This window comes from Rosa rugosa, chromosome 5, assembly GCF_958449725.1.
Source record: "Rosa rugosa chromosome 5, drRosRugo1.1, whole genome shotgun sequence".
Classification (NCBI taxonomy): Eukaryota; Viridiplantae; Streptophyta; class Magnoliopsida; order Rosales; family Rosaceae; genus Rosa; species Rosa rugosa.
In genome coordinates, this window is record NC_084824.1 from 9,739,940 (window position 1) to 9,759,279 (window position 19,340).

Sequence of the window (19,340 nt, forward strand, 5' to 3'; positions counted from 1 at the left end):
GGCTTAAATAGTTAATGAACTTTTTTATTTTTTATTCTTCGAAAGGAACTTTTTTTTTTTTTTTACAGGGAATATGATTGAAGGACCTATGTATAGTTAATTAGTATTTCTAAGTTCTTCACCGTCAGTGCATAGAATATTTCTCGACTTCTTTGACTCATTCTCCACTAAACTCTGTCTCGATTTTTTATTTTTTATTTTACCAAAAACAATTTGACGGTACTCGGTGGTAAACAGAGAATCCCCAACATGACGTTTAATACAATTCTTTCCCGTTTGGATCATTTCTACTGAAATGCTCATTCTATAAAAGCACGAATTTAGAGTAGTTAGAATCGAATCTAAGGCAACTATTTCCCTCTCTCTGTGTCCAAAAAAGGCAACTATTGATACATAGCTGATTTGTTCCACCACCAATCTCCAAACTTGAGTTTTAGAACAGAACAACAGCCTAACAAATTTTTGAAAGGAAAAACATTACCAACTTTCAAGAACCAAAAACGAGAAAACACATATTTGGCAATCGGTCAATGGCCGGTTATACCAACATAAAACTGAATTTCACAGTTCCAGCACATTTCTAGAACTAAAAACAAGAATTCCAATAACCACGCTGTTTGTGATAGGCACATAAAAGAACCCCACACAATATACAAGTTGTGACATTGCAAGAAGAAGAAAAGCAGTAGTCATCAATCAATTTATTGAGTATTGACATAGACATGGGTCGTCGTCTAATTGCCGCAACTATCCTCACCTTCACCTTGTTCACCATCGTCATCCTTCCCTCCGAGGCCAAGGGAGAAGGCAAAGGGAACGGCTTACATGTCAGGTTTTACGCTTCGAGTTGCCCCAAGGTTGAGGACATTGTTGCTGAGGTTGTGGCCCGTGTTCATGAGCAAGATCCCAAGCTCCCTCCTGCCCTCCTCCGCCTTTTTTTCCATGATTGCTTTGTCAAGGTAAGAATTTCCTTAAAAAATTTACTTTATGTGCTGGTTATATATAACATTTCTCGTATAACATGTCAAGAGAAATTATTTTAATGACGGTGGATTATATAAAACTCTTGACTATTTAAACCCGCACTCATTTATGATCTGAACACTCGATCCTATAGTAGAATTCTGGCTTTGTCATTGTGTGCGTATATATAAATATTACTCTAAAGAATGTTTAACAATTCGATCATGTGTGCAACAGGGTTGTGATGCCTCGATCTTGTTGGACGCGACACCATCTGGTGAGCCTATAGAGAAAACATCACCAGCCAATGGTGAAACACTCAGAGGTCTTGAGGTTGTTGATGAGATCAAAGCCCAGGTAGAGCAGGAGTGCCCCCAAACTGTATCCTGCGCTGACATATTAGCATTTGCTGCTCGGGAAGCCGTTTACCTAGCCGGCCTACCCCGTCACAATGTCCCAGCCGGTCGCCGTGACAGTAGGACTTCACGTGCTTCTGATGTCAATGTCAACCTCCCTACACCTGTAACGCCTTTGGGAGACATTATAGACATGTTCGCCAAAAGAGGCTTGACAACAGAAGATATGGTTGTCTTGTCCGGTGCACACTCCATTGGCGAAGCACAATGCACCCAAATTAAAGACAGATTATACAAATATAGCGAAGCTCAGCCCCAAGACCCTTCCCTGGACCCAACCTATGCTGATGAGCTAGCCAGAAAGTGCCCAGCACCAGACACATTACCTGCGAAGCAAGCATTACGTACAATGGTGGACTTTGATCCAACAACACCACTTGACCTCGACAATCAGTACTATGTGAACCTGATGAGAGGGAGAGGCTTGCTTCAATCGGATCAAGTACAGACTGCTGATCCCCAAACCGGAGCAATTGTGTACAGAATGGCCGCTAGCTCTGAAACTTGGAGTAAAAAATTTCTCAAGGCCATGATCAAGATGGGGAGAATAAATGTTCTCACCAAAGATGAAGGAGAGATAAGGACAAACTGCCGGGCGTATCTGTAAAGAATATCAGTTATATGTTTATGAATAAAGCTTATATATGTTCCCTGAACTTAACTACTCAAGTATAACAGTTGAATTAAGAGAGAGATGGGAACAATTCAGGATGAACATGTTACGGGATGTAGGAGCCAAAGACTAGCTCATGGCTGGGAAGTTGGAACGAGTGGACCGCCATAGATGATACAGTTACATGGCAACTACAGCTTGAAATCAGCCCCCATGCCATTTCGCCAATAACTGTCTCTCGACTTGGCTCAATATATCTGGAGGAAGAAAGAAATAATTAAGTAGAAACTAATTAACATTTTAAGTAACACTACTACACAAAAGGCTTCACACGACGGTTTAAAACTGTCGTCTCACGTTTTGCATTTCCGTGGTCTATCGAGGCGTCGTCTGATGAAACGCTGTCAGACGACGGTTTTCAACCGTCGTATACCGATCATTGAGTCGACGGTTTGCAGCTGACTCCATCGTCTGATGGACCGGCAGATCTGCCGACATGCTGTCGACAAGCTGTCGACAGAAATATGTCGTGGTGTGATTTCTACTCATACCACAGTTTTTAGGATTCCAGCGTGGTGTGACTTCTACTCATACCACGGTTTCAGCGTGGTGTGGTGTGACTTCTACTCATACCACGGTTTTTAAGATTCCAGCCTTTGTCTCTTTGTTGTTCAGAAGTCAGTTTTTATTTTTAAGACGTTGTGTAAATTGTATACACACGACAGTTCTTCCAGCATAAAATGTGGTGTGATGACTTAAAAATTCAGTGCGCGCGCTTTCACACGACAGATATAACTCTAACCGTTGTATTGTGACATTTGAGACGATGATTTTTGCTTACTCGTTGTCTGTGTGTGTATCCAACAATGATATAAGTAAGAACCGTCGTGTGAATTGTAGAATTTTTGTTTGATTCCACCCTATAATCCTCATCATACGACATATCTTTCTATATATTGTTGTTGTAATGGCAAGATTTAGATTCTGGAATGAAAAATGACCAAAAGAACAGAAAATTAATCATAATAGATAGTTGATATAATCTCATAACAATCTAAATGGGTCTGATAATACAAAATAGGAGAACAGAAAAAAATCCAAGTCAAGTTCTAATTCACTGATCTCCTGCTCTTCTTAGCTTTTGTCTTCAAAATTAGGACCTGCTCTTCTTAACCAAATGCATTTTCTCGAAGAATATGCCTTGCAACAATAGGATCTGATATATACCGCAACAAATCCTTTCGGTCCAAACGCAAGCTTATACACTGAGCCATGCTGTAAAGTCCAACAGAAGGTTACAGAGAGAGTTAAATAACAAACCTTAGTACCACAGTTGCAAGAGTATCTTCTTATAACCAAAGGACAAGAAAAATAAGGAAAAAGAGTAACTTTCATAACCATGATTAACTCAAGTAAATAAAGAAAGGTCTAATATTCTATTGTACAAATGCAAAGGCGTATGATGGCATATGAGGATGCATATATATACCCTAAACTCTTTCAGGAAACTTTGTTAGACACTATATTTAGTGGCACCCATAGAGCACATGAAAATACACTTGGTCGTGTAAGCTGATTCTTATTGACAAAAGTAAAGTGGAACTAGTGAGAATGGAATCCTCGTATCTTGTAGACCAACAATACATAGACCAAAAGCAGACCAATAGATAACACCCAGACCAATGCCAATACTGAAAAAGAAAAAGCAAGCTAGTAAAGAATCATTTTTATCAATCGCCCTTATTTCACTTGTCTATGACAAAAGACTTAATTACAGTACGTAGACGTATAGGCAATGTTTTAAAAGGCTGAGGCGTAGCCGAGGCGTTTTCGGGAGAGCCTCAGCAAGGCGTTTGCCTTGAGGCGTAAGGCGTAAGCCTTACGTATAAATTAGCTGTATTTATGTATAGAACTAGTCTTATATATTGAACATGTATTGTAACCCAAAAACATGTATATAGAACTAGTCTTATATAAACCAATATCTTTAACTACTAACTCCACTAATTCGATTCAAGGCTGGCATAATAACCAAGAACAAATAACTAATAGTTGAAGACAATCCGGATTATTGAGATATTTGCATTACTGCTAGAAAGTTAAAAGGTTACCTGATATTGCATGAATCAAACCCTGCTAGTTTGGATGCTTTTGTCAAAGCATCCCTCCACTTGAGCACCTTGTCCTTGAAACATTCTTCAAGTTGAACAAATGTAGCTGCATAACTCTCCCTCTGGAGGCGTACTTGTGAAGGATCTATTCTGTAAAAAATGGGTATAACGATCTGCCCATGTCTTTCCTTGCATTCCAAAATCTGCACAAGTTCGTCCAAGCACCATGTAGACTTGAGCACAAGATGATTGTGCCGATATGATAGTAGCTGCCATAAACAATGCTTCTTTTCCAAGTGGCAAAATCTCCATTTTTCTAAACCATGTAATGTTATAAAAGGTTAAAAGAATAGCACTGAAGTTACTAACAATGGGACTCCAGCTACAGTTGATAAACTGTAGAGGAATTATAACAAGTCACTCCCAAAAAAAATAACACAAGCATAAGTAAAAGTAAAAGTTGATTCTAATTCTGAACTTACTTGTCTGCAGTCTTCAGATTTCTAAATGCAGATATTATATTCTCAACTTCAATGAGGGAGCTGTTACTTCTTTCTTCACTGGAAGCAGAGCTGTCTTCGACATGTTGTTTACACGGTAAGGACAAATAAGCCTAATTAAAAAACAGAAAAGATTTGATCAATATTCTGATGAGGGTTAAAGTACAAGAGATGCTACTGAGCGACTTAACATTGCAAGCCTCATTAAATCCATTTGGATATTCTATCATAGAATACACACAAGCACCTACACGTCTATCTATTTACATGTTTTGTTACCATAACAGAGTATATGCATAGCTAGGAGGCTAGAGGCTAGAGGCACAGTAGGTGAGATGCTACTCAAATCTATTTACATGTTTTGTACGATACCCATTTAAGGCCGTTGATTGCAGTAACCATAGTGACATATACACATAAATACACAAAATCCTGCATATCTTTTGAATACCAGAGGCTTTTGAATTAGATAATAACAGAAGCTTATAACACGAAATCCAAATTTTAATTCCAATTGCACATAACAAAGAAACACGAAACCATCCAAAGAAAAAAAAAATTCCCAGGCGTTCGCTTTAGACGCCTTAAGGCGAGCTTTGGCTGCCTTTTCCGCCTTCATCGGCGCCTTGTCCGCCTCTGCGCCTCACCTGCAAACAGACTCATTTTCTACAGCGTCTCACGCTTTCTAAGCCTTAAGGCGCGCTTTTTAAAACATTGCGTAGAAGTCTGAATCTAACATGCAAATGTTGGACCAAAGAAAAAAAAAGGGTTGCAGAGGAAAAGAGTTTTCTGCAATGACAAAGCCACCTAAGTTAGAAACTATTGAATCTACGGATATTATGGGGGATATGAAAGTTCAACGCAGAACTACTGCACCAACCATGACAGGCTCAATACAATAACAAAATGACAAAACTTTTCAAATTGTCATTTGTGAAAGTAACTGCAACAAAGAAGAAAGAACAAATGAGTATAATCAGGATGCATTCATAGTTTGAAATAGACTAGCAACCAACATATCATTCTTGAACATCAGTTATAAGCTAATAGAATTCCAATGCTTTAGCATCATCTTTGAAAAGAAAAAGGAAAAAAGTTGAGTTACAAAGAAAAGCCAGTACCTTCCTTACAATTCCATGCGTGTCATAAGCAAGACGTGCATCTACCTCAGTGGACACTTGGCCAGGAACTAGTTTTGCCAAATCAGCACCAACATTGACTAAAGCCTACACAACCGGAACATAATACTGAACCATATGATCTAGCTAACAAGGAATTCACATTACGAATGATTATGATACAAGACAACCAACCTTGTTACAGAAACATGACAATCTCAATTCGGAATTCTCATGCTTGTTACACTCCGAATCTGCCAGCGCCATATCCACAGCATTCTACACCAAAGAAAAGACCATCAATGACTACGTATTAGAAAGCAAACACAGTTTTTGTAATCTAAAATTCATTTTCCGAAGAGAAATGCTTACTCTAAATATGGTATCAGGGAACCTGGTTATAAATAATCAGTAAACTAGAAAATTCAGATACATAGAGAAGCGATTTCATTACTCCCCTGGTTCATACTAAAATCTTAGAAACAGAAAAAGAACGGAAATAATTAAATAACTTATCCGAAAACAGATAAATAGAAGATCAAGTCACTCTTATCAACTAACTAGCTAAAACATTATGATCATGTTAACAGAAAAATCAGATGCATAACAAAATCATAAAAATTTCAAATTCTACTTCTTTGTGAGTAACAAAAGAGAGGAAAATTATACTCAATGCCAATCAATAAACCCCCTCGCTACTGAAAATCCAAATTGCAATCTCAAGATTTAAAACTTCAGTCAACATGAAAACTGCATTGCAGAAAGGAAATTAAAACTTACAGGTATAAACCTTTTGCACAACAGGAATGATTCGAACACACCCCAAAATGAATTGCAAGTTCTCTAACATCCAGTTTGTTCCTGCACCACCACAACACAATCCAATCCACTCCAATAATCAGTATCCACTATATTTAGAAATGACATCAAAATTGAAACAAACAATAAAAAAAAATCAAAAACCCACTTTAGACCAAGGCTGTTCTGCAAGGAATTGAAGGATCTGGTATAAGCCTTCTTCAACATCCCACTCAAAAATCCACTTGAGAAAAGCCTCTACCTTTCTTTTCGTTTTTCAGCTTTGCCCTCAAAGATTGTTCCTTTAAGACACAAAGCAAGACAAAACATACAAACAATCAGATATTGGGATCAAAACTCGAGATCATATCAATGCAAACTAATCAATCAGTGTCGTAATACATACATGGAAATGTCTGAGCAACTCCCTCTCCTTTTCAGCATGACTAGCTTGCTCTTCCTCCTCCGGGTCACTATAGAGACATCAAGAACAACACAAGTGAGTAATGTTCAAATTAACCAGAAAAGAAAAGGATAATTAATAATAAAGTACATTGGTTTGAACAAAAAGTGAGGAGTTTATACGGTTTAACTTCAGCCTTTAGGCGAGCTTTTGGTATGAACCTCCTCTGAGTCAAAACAAAGCAAATCAGTAATATTGTATAAACTACAGGTTCACATTTAACAAAGGGCAGTGCACCATGCCTTTCTGGGAGCAGGAGCACCAGATTGTGGTCGTTGGCTCATTAGAGATTAAGATACAATCTACCAATCAACCAAAATCCAAACCACAATCACAAACGCCCTAAACCAAGCACATAACCAGGGACTTTACACGAACAAAACTTGCTCACCACAGCTGAAATCCCAGATAAAATATGGCTGATGACCACTATCTTCACCACCATAACCGATATCTGCAGAGCATTGGGTACAACAGTCTGTCATTTTCACACAAAAAAATAAAAAACCACATAACAAATAACACACCCAGCCATTCGAAAATTGAAAGACTCAACTCACATAATTAAGAACAGCATACATAGTATGCGCAACATCCGAGGCCTTAGCAGTGATCCTATAAGCAACATCCTCAGTCTGTTCAATGCAGCCTCCCATAGTCACGCCTGCTGCGAATAGATGGTGGACGAGCCTCGCCAGGACCAAAACCCCCAAAGCCAAGCCCTCATTTCGCAATCGCAAAAGATGGTAAAGCCAAAACCACTATTGATCTCTTAATTGAAGTAGTAGCAACTTAGTTACCTTCTTGGCCCAAATTTTGACATTTTTGCCTTCAATCTCAAATCCACAGCTCCAATGTACGTTCGAATCCAATACTGAGACCACAAAATTCAAATCCTAGTTACCCATAGCTGAATTTCGAATCAAAATCCTGAAGCCTGTCCAAAATCGACGCAAATCCCTAACCCTAATTAATCCGACTCCGATTTCGAACCCTGGCAATACGAGGTCTTCTTTCTCTGATTCAACTCCACCCGAAAGCAATAACCACCTTCGGCGAAAGATCTGAAGAACCCTAGAGGCTACCCATTAGGTTTTCTTCCCCTTCACTACTTCCCAGATCGAGTAACCAGATCGCTGCCCAGATCGCTAGAGGCAGAGATGGTTTTGGTCGAGGTTTGTCGAAGAGAGAGACAGCTTTGGTTGGGGTTTGTCGAAGAAGGGATAGGGTTGGGGTCTATCGAGAAAGGGTTTGTCGAGGAGAGAGAGAGGTCAGGGTTTGTGAAGAAGAGAGAGGTCGGGGTATGTCGAAGAAAGGGCAGGCGTTTGTAAGGGTCTCTCAGTGTCGGGGGTAGTTGTGGAGTGAATGCCGCTTTCTTCTAGGGCTTTGTTTTTTTCGTTTTTTCTTAAGTATATTTTGTCTAAATGGGCTCATTTGGCATGGACACATGTATAAGCAATTAGTCGATGCATATGTACAAGCCATCAGACAATGGTTTTACATATAAGTGTCGTCTGAATGCCACTTCAAAATTTTCAATTTTGCCTCCTCATGCTGCCTGGTGAGAGGGAAATAGATTTGGGGGGAGAGAATTGAGGGAAATGTTGGTGGGAATGTCGGTGAACATGTTTTGACTTACAAATCTATAGATTCACACCACAGTTTTAAAGTAACCGTCATATAAACACTACATGCTGAGGAAATTTAAGTGGTGCCAATTGGTGTGAAACTTGCCGCCTCTCTAACAATTTAACCTCACACCACGCTTCCATTTATAAACGTCTTCTGAAGCAATACATAATTCCAATATGAAAAACACCCGTTGGTTGAATTCATATTAGAAGACGGAAATTTTATAACCGTCGTCTCAATAATGAGAAATAATTCACACCACGGAAAACAGTGTAGCGTCGTATGAGAGGTGTCGTCTGATTCATTTTCTGTAGTAGTGTAATGTACGTATAGTGGAAATTGAACAACTTTTACCAACAATATTAGCAGCTTATGAACCCGGTGTTCTTCAAATTGTTAGTGTGAAGTGTGAACATAATTAAACGCTATGTACACACACTTGAGATGCATCAACCTTAAGTTAGAATCAAAACTCAGGAACAATTAAGCTCGAACATGCAAGCTTTGTTAGTGTGAACATAAATTGTTAATGTAAAGCGTGAACATAATTAAACGTTATGTTAATACGAGTTGAGCAAGCAAACAAACAAACTTTTACATTTGAATGGAAAAAAGAAAGTAATGGAATCTACAACTCAATCAATTTGTCAAAGTTTTTAAATGGAAAGAGCTTTGGCTCCCTATAATACACTACTAGAAGTATCGCTCTGATAAAAGTCATGTATAAAAAAATCAAACATGATACTCTAAACTTCCAAAACGATCGTACAATCATTTCTTATACCCTTTTATTTTGTTGTTGTTTTATAACATTTTGAGATTTCAACAGAACTTTTCCATTATAATGTGAGAACAAAAAAAATGTATTACATAACCGATACTGTAGTTGGGGCGGAGCCCCGCGTCGTAACCCACTTTGAAATTGGGCTCAACCTGGCTGAAATGTTGTACAAAGCCCCAACCAAAACAAAGAAGCCCATTAACAAACACCTCATATAGAATAGAGTGACTAGAACCCAAACCCTAGTTTAAACTGAGAGAGAAGAAGATCCTAGACCTAAAGCAGAAGCAAGAAGCGAGAAGCAGTTTCAGTGAAGAGTGAGACGAGCAGAGCAGCGCATCAATGGCGCTGGCTTTCGATGAGTTCGGCCGGCCATTCATAATCCTGAGGGAGCAGGAGCAGAAGTCCCGATTGAGAGGCCTCGATGCTCAGAAGGCCAACATTGCCGCCGGCAAGGCCGTCGCCAAAATCCTCCGAACCTCGCTCGGACCCAAAGGCATGGACAAGATGCTCCAGAGCCCCGACGGCGAGGTCACCGTCAGTAAGTTTCTCAAGCTTTTGCTTCGTCATTTCTCGTGGTTGTTTTGAGATTTAGGGTTTAGGGTATTGGGATCTGTGAGGTGAGCTCTTCATTTTCAGATTAAAACTACGTAGGCAAGAAGAAACAATTTCTTCGTTTGTGGTTATTTCACTGTGTGATTGTTTGTTTTGAAATTCTGTATGATTTTCTGAACTATTGGTTAGTGTATTATGAACCTGATTGCTTGATTTGGAAGTTTTTTTTTTCCTGTCAATTTCTGTTATTCAATTTCGATGGGTTTTGGTTATGTTATAGAGTTATAGGGTTTGAGATGTTCTTACCTTTGGTATCCTCTTTTCAGCAAATGATGGTGCCACGATCTTGGAGCAGATGGATGTTGACAATCAAATTGCAAAGCTGATGGTTGAACTGTCGCAGAGTCAGGACTATGAAATTGGTGATGGGACAACTGGAGTTGTTGTGTTGGCTGGTTCACTTCTAGAGCAGGCTGAGCGGCTCTTGGAGCGCGGTATTCATCCCATTAGGGTTGCAGAGGGATATGAGATGGCATCCAGGATTGCTGTTGATCATTTGCAGCATATATCAAAGAAATTTGAATTTGGACTGGAAAATATTGAGCCTTTGGTTCAGACTTGCATGACTACTTTGTCATCAAAGATGTAAGTAAACTTTTTTGGAATTTTCTTTCTACTTGTATGCCATTTTGTGATTTACCCATAGTTATGATGATTTAGCCATACCACCATCCTGTATGATGATTTCTGTCACGGACAATTTTATCTCGAGTAATAAACCATGCTTTCATGTTGAAAATTTGGCTTATGTAGATGTGGTGCTCTGCTTTATTTTTTTTCTCCCTTCTATTGCCGATTATTAGTGGCTTGTTGTCTTACTATATATCATTGGTATAATTGAGTTGAATGTAATATTTTCCTCGTAATTATGTAGTGTCAATCGGTGCAAGCGTCCCCTTGCTGAGATTGCTGTCAGAGCAGTTCTTGCTGTTGCTGATTTAGAGAGGAAGGATGTGAACCTAGATTTGATTAAAGTAGAGGGGAAAGTAGGGGGAAAATTAGAGGATACTGAGCTGGTTTATGGTATTCTTATTGACAAGGATATGAGCCATCCACAAATGCCCAAGCGTATTGAAGATGCAAAAATTGCTATCTTGACTTGTCCCTTTGAGCCCCCGAAGCCAAAGACAAAGCATAAGGTCGATATTGATACTGTGGAAAAGTTTCAGACTCTGCGTGTGCAAGAACAGGAATACTTTGATCAGATGGTTCAAAAATGCAAGGTAAGATTGCCTCCTATCCTAGTTTATATCTACCATAACCAATTTCTGATTTTCATGACTGCCACTTTTTTGACTATCAAGAATCTTCTCTGTTTTCTGTGGTGGGCTCTCTTGGGGAAGGGGGTTAACTCCTTGTTCACTGTTTTTATCATTCCATTTGAATTTACTTATGGATACATTGAGTTGCAGGATGCCGGTGCTACCTTGGTCATCTGCCAATGGGGGTTTGATGATGAAGCCAATCACCTATTGATGCACAGGAACTTGCCTGCTGTCAGATGGGTTGGTGGTGTTGAGTTGGAACTAATTGCAATAGCTACAGGTATTCGGATTTTTAGCACTTTTCAGCACTTGGATACTGTTTCTTTGTTGTTTCGATAGACAATATGAGCATTTTCTGTCTTATAATGTTGTCATCTTTCTTACCAACAAATTGCTGACATTTATGTATTTTTAGGGGGAAGAATTGTGCCCAGGTTCCAAGAGTTGACACCAGATAAGTTGGGGAAGGTATAACTCTTCAGGAATATTGTCCATGTTTTGTTCTTGTAGCAATCTCACATATTAAGTATTCATTGTTTCTTGCGTATGTTTTATATTCTTTATTGGTATTATTCAAACCTAATAAAGAAGTTTTTGCTTCTCAAAAGGCTGGCTTGGTTCGTGAAAAATCATTTGGTACTACAAAAGATCGAATGCTGTACATTGAACACTGTGCAAATTCAAGGGCTGTAACCATATTTATCCGCGGAGGTATGGTTCTATTTTACTTTTTGTGTTCCTTTTACCTCCAACTTGAATCAGCATGTCAATTGAGTGGAAATGGTGCGTATAAGATGAACCCTTTTTAGTAGCATTTAATGTATGAATTTGTGGAGGGTTGGCAGATTTCACATCAACCAGATTTTTTAATGTACTTTTTGCCTGACAAGGGATCATCTTTAAGGCTTATAAAGTTCTTATGAGAGATTTTGGTGTTTTGATTCATTAGGTAACAAAATGATGATAGAGGAGACCAAGCGCAGTATCCACGATGCTCTGTGTGTTGCTAGGAATCTTATTCGGAACAATTCTATTGTCTACGGTGGTGGCTCGGCAGAGATATCTTGCTCGGTTGCTGTAGAGGCAGCTGCAGATAAACACCCAGGAGTTGAGCAAGTATGAAGATAATTCATCACTCTTTCCCTTGCATTTTCTCTGTATTATTAGTTTACTGTCGTGACAATGAATCTTCCTTGTGTTCACAGTATGCTATCAGAGCATTTGCAGATGCTTTGGATGCTGTTCCTATGGCACTTGCAGAGAATAGTGGCCTTCAACCTATTGAAACACTAAATGCAGTGAAATCTCAGCAGATCAAGGTAAATAGAGCTTGTGATTCGAATTTATTCTGAATTTTGCAGTCTCTCTCTGTGGTAAACTTTTAACTTCAGCCATTCATTGTAGCATTCAATTTTGATCGTTTTTATATTTTTGGTATGCAGGAGAAAAATCCCCACTGTGGAATAGACTGCAACGATGTTGGCACTAATGATATGTGTGAGCAGAATGTCTTCGAGACTTTAATTGGAAAGCAGCAGCAAATCTTACTTGCCACACAAGTTGTCAAGATGATACTTAAAATAGATGATGTTATCTCCCCCTCCGAGTACTGATAGTTTGGCTTGATACATTGATGCTTGCTTCATCTGACGAAGGAATTTCTGTAATGTTTCTTGCTTTTTGGTTCAGAATTAATTTTGAGTGACTTGAACCATATTGCTTCACTTGAGGAAAACTGGTTGCCTGTAGATTTGGAGTGGCGTTCACTGATATTGTAGCATCGTCACTCCCCTATCTTAATGGATTGCTTTTTGTTGTACCTCTTGAGAGTTTATCGCTGATATGGGCGGATTTACTTTTGGTATTTGCTTTTGGTTTCGTAGGTCTTAGCTGAATTGCTTCTGGTATCATAGTTCTTGGAACAAGTATCGTAAATCTTCCTGTTTTGAGATATAAGATGCCACATCCCCTCAACACGCAAATTATCTATTGCCTCTTTGTCTTCAGTTCTTTATGGAATACAGACTAGATAAGTTTCCAGTGCTTCTGAGTTCTGATAGTGTAGGTCCTTCTGTCCTTTGGAAGGCTCTCAATCATTTTCATGTCATCTAATGTTCATGTTTGCATTGTCGTGTAGGCTAATTCAAGAACCTCGATCCTGAGATTCATGAGACTGTAAAAGCTAAAAACAATCACTATTTTCATTGATTTGTAGATCTACTGCAAATGTTGGTCGTCAGAGATGAACCCATATCCTGCTAATAATTAATGTCAGTTTTTCAAATTGCATGGTGCTCCGAATATCTGATCAAATTGGGCATATGTGAAAACTTGGAACGTGATATGTTATCTTCATAGGAACTTGATGAAGCCTCTGCTAAACCAGAGATCCAATCTTCCCTTCGTTTGGTTGCTAATATTTATTTCAGCTACCAATATCACCTTCAGAATTAAATTGTGTTAAGAGTTGTTTGAATTAGAATGACGGAAGTGCCATTCCTTTTTTCAAGTAATCTCTGCCGTGGATACTGTTGCTACTTGTGGATGGCATGGTGCTAGGACTGCTAGCTCTAGTCCTCATGAGTGTTGGTGATAACATTTATGGCAATCTGGCGTTGTCTAAATCAGAAAATTAATTGCATGCACTTGGGTTGTTTGTGACGGTTGAATCGTTAAAATTATCCCGTCAATCGGATGATCCATGCCAATTTTGTAATTTGATAATGTCATATAATTTTTAAAAATTAAACAAGTGAAGAGAACCAAAATTTACGATTTCAATTCAATGTTAGGCCTATTTTTCTTTGATATTAGACATCTGGGGATCTCAATGGTTTATCAGATATATGAAAACCTACGCAAAGCTATAGGTATATTTTTCAAGTCATAGTAACCACGGTTCCATATGTGATCACAATAATACATTATCTTAACAATATATCGGGTACATTAAATAATTTTTCGTTCGAATTAGATGGAGACAAGGAGATATACTCGACATACAAGTTTGTCAAGTCTACATTTCCTGTTGAAAAATGTTCTTCTTTAGGTCTGCAAAAGATGGACCTCCATCAATAAGAGCCAGCAAGCATTTATTTGCGCCCAACTTCATTCATTCATTCAAATCCCCAAAGTCCCCTAACCACTGCACCACCCATGTGCTGGGAAAACTGAGACGGACAATTCAGACAGAGATAGTCATAGATATATAACTTGTACTTTCACTTCACGTTTAATCATCAACACTTTGGTCTTGCTTCACAAAAATTACACACTTGGTTCAATGGCGAAACAAGCCAAGGTTGAGAACACCAAATTTAAAAAGTAAAAAAACTGATATACAACAACGCAATGGAAAATCCTATTAGCTACTAGTTGTAAATACATCCCATTTTTGTGATCAGCAACGTGAGCCCTTCTTACATTTGAGTGAACCAGCACCAGCTGTGATTGAGCTCACTAGGGAAGATGGCCTTGCACCCAAACTCGAAGCCTTGGCGTAACTCGAAGAAGCTCCTGCACCAGACGCTGTGAAAAATGCACCATTCATCAGTAAATCCCCTGAAGATCTCCAGTTCCATTTGCTCCACTCATTCTGTGGTGCATCCTCATGTTTAGTCACCTGTGACAAAGAAAGTAACATACTACATCAGAGCAAGTAAACAAGAAATCAAATTTACCGCGGTTGAGTTTCGAATTCTCACCTCTTTGTTAAATCTATCATTAGGTGCAAGAAACCTATTCCCTTGGCTGTTGATAGTTGGAGAAGCACTACCCCCAATTGCATACATTTCCCAATGTGTATAGTCATTGTTCACCACATGAAAATTTCCATGCCTACACCTGCAATTTACCACTGAATTAGTACTCTAACCGGTCGAAAGCTCACCTCAGTAAAACCCCAATTTTGACTGATTTTGACTACCTTGGCATCCTTTGAACAAGGCCTTCTCCAAAGTGATTGAACGCAATAGTGACCTGCATGTTCTTGTCCTGCGTGTAAGTGTCACTGTGACCCAACAACATGACCTTGTTATGGTGCGTCATGTAATTGTTGGAAATCGTAATAGCCGTAGAGCCATGAATCGCATCAATGAGACCATCACGGCAGTTGGAGAGAGAGCAATGATCCACCCAAACATGGCTTCCCCCGAAAATCGAGACCCCGTCTCCGTCGGACAAAGTCCTCCACCCATAATGGCTAGGAGAGTCTCTAACATAAGCATTCCCGCCTTGCTTGCAGTCGTGGATGTTCAAGCCGTGGATTATGATATTGGTGACGTATTGAATAGTAATGCAAGGCCCGCCGGCGATGTGTACATTGGCTCCTCGGCCGTCGATGGTCTTGAACGAGTTCATCATCAGCTCCTCTTTCAGCGTGATGGTCATGTCACCTTTGAAGATGATCCATAACGGCTCGTCTTGGATGACGGCGTAGCGGAGAGTCCCGGGTTTTGGGTTGACAGGGTGGTCGCCGGCGTCGGTGACGACGTAGATTTTGCCGTCTCTGCCTCCAATGGCGTGCTTTCCGAACCCGATTGCGCAGTCGGCGAGTCTCTGCCGGTTCTGCTCCCATTTGGGGTCGCACCTCCAGCAATCGTCGATGGGGTTTCCGCTTCCGCATGAAAGAAAACCCAAACTCCTTCGAGACGCATTAATGCTCCTGCAAATAACAAAGAATTATACATGATTGTTATTAGAAACTTTCGAATATATATTACAGAGAGTTTCGAGCAGTGAATCATAGTGAGGTTAATAATGGTGTGATACCTGTGTACTTCTTGGATTACGGAATCGGGGTTTGGGACCGGGGAGGAGGAAATGAGAGATGGGATAAGGAGGAGAGAGAGGAGTGAGAGAAGAGAGAGTGGCATTGCCATGGTTCTTGTCTCTGCTGGTTGGAAAAGGCAGAGAGGGAACAGAGGAGTGTGGGTTTGTGAGGAAGTTGAGGGGGAGGTGAAGTTGTATAAATAGGGGAACAATGGGGGTTTAAGAGCTTCAATAATAAACAATATTAATGGTGATGGTCCAACAGGATTATGATTTCTCTGATACAAAAGAAAATGGGGGTTCATGATTTCTGAGTTGAGGGGTCCCAAGACAGTAGTTTGGCCGTTAAGTAATCTCTCTCTTCCCGGAGGAGATTTTGCAAGCCAATCTGTTGATCGATCGGCTTTAAACTAATCCGATTGTTTTTTTTTTTCCCTTATCAATCGACGTTAAAAGAGAAGGATTCAAACTCAGGACTTTGAATATGGGTACGGGGAGATTTAGTTGTTCGATGATTATATTATTTAGCATCTTATATATATGGTATGAAGATAAAGTGTTCGAAGAATTGTCTAAAAAAATGTCAACAAATATCACACAAATTAAGAGTAAGGTAGTGTATCTCATCCCGCACACACAAAATTTATCACTCCGTCACTAAATGCTTACCGCCGCAGATGTTAATCGTTAGAAAACATTGGACCCTCAACGTCTTAACACTGTTGCAACATCACTATATGATATATTTATGATGCAAATTGCCAAGGAAACGAAACTAACAAAATGCATTATGAAAATCACTAATGTACACCGACACTTTCTCAATGAAAAAATTGTGTCGGTGAGTTTAGTTTAATGCACAGGGCAGAACATTTCCTTCTCTATCAGTCACATTCACACACAGGGAGGTCTCCTTTTGCATCTTCTTATGGAGGGTCTATTATCGTACACCTAAAATAGATGTGTTTGTGCCCTTTGTAGCTAAAAACACCTCAATCACTCTGAAGTTTCTTGCTTAGTTTCTTCTGAGTTGCAACCTCCTAAGTTTTAACCTATTCGATGACATGATTTATTTACCTCATTGTGTTAGTTAATTCTCCGGTTTTTAACCCTTTGTGGCTTCGGATTGAATAGCTATTCTACTTGAAACTATTCCGATCCTTCCTTATGAATTTAATGTCCTCTGAACAAAGGAAAAAGAAAGAAAGAACCAACAAAAAATACCCTTTTCTTAGAACATAGAACAAAATTGCACAGAAAGAAGCACATGTGTGAGATCAATGACATGGAGCATAGTGTGTAAATGGTTTACCCAGTGTGGAAGGTCTTAGATAAACAATCATAAAGACTTATAGACTTTTGTGTGCCTTTGTTGCATGTGGCATACCTCACCCTACCCTTTATTCATTCACTAATTTTTTGCTACATTTTCTCAATCCTAATTATATGGTATAGAATTTATAGATTGTTTCCTAATATGAACCTTTTCATAACCTTTTCACACCCCACTAAATTAGTTCAAGAAATGTAATTGAGGACCAAGTTCATTATCACTCCAACTAGGGATATGGTATAGAATTTACGGATTGTTTCCTAATATTTGCCTTTTCATAACCTAATATGGCCATTCTTCAACTAGGGACTATCATGTATTCTTCCTTTTTCTCTTCTATCCCCAGCTCACTTCCTCATTGCCCACATTACATTCACCTGCACTATTGTTGTGATAAGGAAAACCAAGTTCATTATCACTCCAATTGGTACTAACTCACTTTCCTAGATATCAACCTCCGTAGCCATCACATCCTTAGTAAGTGGACCTATTTTGTAAGAAAGAGACAATTTTGATTTTTTTTTTTTATAAATCTCGATAAGATATATTCAAAATAACATTAATTGTTTTAGTGAAGTTGTTTGAAAGTGTGAGGTTTAATACAATACATATTGGGTGAGCACTAATAGAATTGCTACATATCTACACTAAAATGTTCTCACTCAACTTTTCACCCGAAATTACATAGTCTATGATAAAGAGGAAAGGTAAACCCCTAAATCCTCTTCTTCTTCTTTTTTCTTTTTTTGGCAACATAAATCTTTAATTAATTAAATGACCAGAAAATTAATCTTCGGTTTGTGGTTGGATTAAGTGAGGGCGTTGGTTCACATGGGGGAGGGTCCGTACTATCCGTCCAATATGATGACGTGGCGACTTTTATGTTGAAAGTCACGTTCGCCCATGTGAGCTTTGCTCCCTTACATTCTGCTTTCTGTGGGTCCCATCGTACCTTAAGGGTCAAATCTGAACCCTCTGTTATTTAATTCTACGAATCTCAGGCCGTTATTGCTGGTAGTTGTTCATCTCCTAACGCAACTGCACCCAAAATTTTCCCATTTTTTTTGGTTGTGTTCGTTTGCCTGGTAAAAGTTCTTGGGGTCGATAACTTTCTCTTCACCTCCTTCATGAGAGTTAGAACAGTAGTACTAGAACCTCTCATCTGCTGATCTTCCCTATAAACTAATTAGAGACAAGAAGGATCATATCATGGGGACTTGTATGGATCACATCACTTCCTATGAGACAAAGAGGTTGAAGTCAGATGATTGTTTTGTTTGTTTGGTTGCTTGGTATTAGAGACAAGAAGGGTCATATCATAGGGAGTTGTGGGTAACCATTTTGCGTTTCTATTTTTTACTTTTTACTGCTATGTGAAATCTGCTTCTAAAATCTTGAATGTTTGAAATTTACTTTCGTTGAATCTATCGAAGGTGGTGTTGGTGTTGGTGTTAGTGTTACTCTATACGGTGAAGTTAATCAGAATATCTTTAATAATGCTCCTTATCAATTTCAAATGATCAACTATGATTACATAACACATGATGGAGATTTAAAAAAAAAAAATTAGTAGAGTTAATCATGAGTAAAATTGCTCTCACCATGATCAGTGATGAGTGCGGTGTGATGTGATAAGTACGTAGTGTCCTTCAGCTAAAGCACAGTGTCATTTGGCAGATGATGATGATGATGATGATAAATTCATAATGAGTATCTTGCACCTTGCTCATCGATCGAAAAATCAGGACCCAGAAAACAAGCTTAATTTGCGGCCATCTATATGGGGCTCGTGATCTTTAATTGCTAGCTTCTAAACAAATTAATAGCAAAGCTTAATCCATTTGTCTCATTCTAGCTAGCTAGGTCTAATAATTCAAGCAGATAATTACTGGGGAAACAGTGAAAATTAACTTCATAGCATGAGGGAATGCAACTATTTATTTATTTATTTTTGATCTGGTG

The 19,340-nt window shown here is 39.0% G+C and overlaps 4 protein-coding genes and 1 long non-coding RNA gene across 5 annotated transcripts; 2 read left to right on the top strand and 3 right to left on the bottom strand.

Annotated features, from left to right (window-relative positions):
• Positions 1-638: 638 nt before the first annotated feature.
• LOC133708046 (peroxidase 5-like) lies at positions 639-1,986 on the top strand. Its single transcript, XM_062133496.1, has 2 exons — positions 639-959; positions 1,201-1,986. Exons 1-2 carry the CDS (start codon positions 723-725, stop codon positions 1,984-1,986), a joined length of 1,023 nt encoding a protein of 340 aa, XP_061989480.1. The 5' UTR covers positions 639-722.
• A 3,628-nt stretch (positions 1,987-5,614) lies between these two features.
• Positions 5,615-5,994, bottom strand: LOC133709648 (uncharacterized). The gene is made up of 2 exons (XM_062135457.1): positions 5,917-5,994; positions 5,615-5,829 (listed from the first exon to the last, which is right to left on the bottom strand). The coding sequence occupies exons 1-2, from the start codon at positions 5,986-5,988 to the stop codon at positions 5,647-5,649; spliced, it is 255 nt and encodes an 84-aa protein (XP_061991441.1). The 5' UTR covers positions 5,989-5,994; the 3' UTR covers positions 5,615-5,646.
• A 492-nt stretch (positions 5,995-6,486) lies between these two features.
• On the bottom strand, positions 6,487-7,622 carry LOC133708331 (uncharacterized). Its single transcript, XR_009845758.1, has 5 exons — positions 7,543-7,622; positions 7,374-7,436; positions 6,926-6,992; positions 6,689-6,821; positions 6,487-6,582 (listed from the first exon to the last, which is right to left on the bottom strand). It is a non-coding gene; the product is annotated as an uncharacterized LOC133708331 (long non-coding RNA).
• Positions 7,623-9,627: 2,005 nt separating this feature from the next.
• On the top strand, positions 9,628-13,094 carry LOC133710313 (T-complex protein 1 subunit epsilon). The gene is made up of 9 exons (XM_062136357.1): positions 9,628-9,936; positions 10,277-10,595; positions 10,885-11,233; positions 11,423-11,555; positions 11,691-11,743; positions 11,884-11,986; positions 12,225-12,391; positions 12,481-12,594; positions 12,718-13,094. The coding sequence occupies exons 1-9, from the start codon at positions 9,738-9,740 to the stop codon at positions 12,886-12,888; spliced, it is 1,608 nt and encodes a 535-aa protein (XP_061992341.1). The 5' UTR covers positions 9,628-9,737; the 3' UTR covers positions 12,889-13,094.
• A 1,381-nt stretch (positions 13,095-14,475) lies between these two features.
• On the bottom strand, positions 14,476-16,229 carry LOC133712368 (probable pectate lyase 5). Its single transcript, XM_062138477.1, has 4 exons — positions 16,046-16,229; positions 15,201-15,938; positions 14,980-15,118; positions 14,476-14,897 (listed from the first exon to the last, which is right to left on the bottom strand). Exons 1-4 carry the CDS (start codon positions 16,153-16,155, stop codon positions 14,676-14,678), a joined length of 1,209 nt encoding a protein of 402 aa, XP_061994461.1. The 5' UTR covers positions 16,156-16,229; the 3' UTR covers positions 14,476-14,675.
• Positions 16,230-19,340: the final 3,111 nt, after the last annotated feature.

What these genes read in the sequence shown, in the direction of transcription:
- LOC133708046 (XM_062133496.1), top strand. Translation starts at nt 723, where the DNA reads ATGGGTCGTCGTCTAATTGCCGCAACTATCCTCACCTTCACCTTGTTC. An exon ending in TCCATGATTGCTTTGTCAAG is followed by an intron (nt 960 to 1,200) that starts GTAAGAATTTCC and finishes TGTGTGCAACAG; the next exon opens with GGTTGTGATGCCTCGATCTT.
- LOC133709648 (XM_062135457.1), bottom strand. Translation starts at nt 5,988, where the DNA reads ATGGCGCTGGCAGATTCGGAGTGTAACAAGCATGAGAATTCCGAATTG. An exon ending in TGTCATGTTTCTGTAACAAG is followed by an intron (nt 5,830 to 5,916) that starts GTTGGTTGTCTT and finishes CCGGTTGTGTAG; the next exon opens with GCTTTAGTCAATGTTGGTGC.
- LOC133710313 (XM_062136357.1), top strand. Translation starts at nt 9,738, where the DNA reads ATGGCGCTGGCTTTCGATGAGTTCGGCCGGCCATTCATAATCCTGAGG. An exon ending in ACTAATTGCAATAGCTACAG is followed by an intron (nt 11,556 to 11,690) that starts GTATTCGGATTT and finishes ATGTATTTTTAG; the next exon opens with GGGGAAGAATTGTGCCCAGG. An exon ending in AACACCCAGGAGTTGAGCAA is followed by an intron (nt 12,392 to 12,480) that starts GTATGAAGATAA and finishes TTGTGTTCACAG; the next exon opens with TATGCTATCAGAGCATTTGC.
- LOC133712368 (XM_062138477.1), bottom strand. Translation starts at nt 16,155, where the DNA reads ATGGCAATGCCACTCTCTCTTCTCTCACTCCTCTCTCTCCTCCTTATC. An exon ending in GTAATCCAAGAAGTACACAG is followed by an intron (nt 15,939 to 16,045) that starts GTATCACACCAT and finishes TGTTATTTGCAG; the next exon opens with GAGCATTAATGCGTCTCGAA. An exon ending in CTTGTTCAAAGGATGCCAAG is followed by an intron (nt 15,119 to 15,200) that starts GTAGTCAAAATC and finishes GGTAAATTGCAG; the next exon opens with GTGTAGGCATGGAAATTTTC.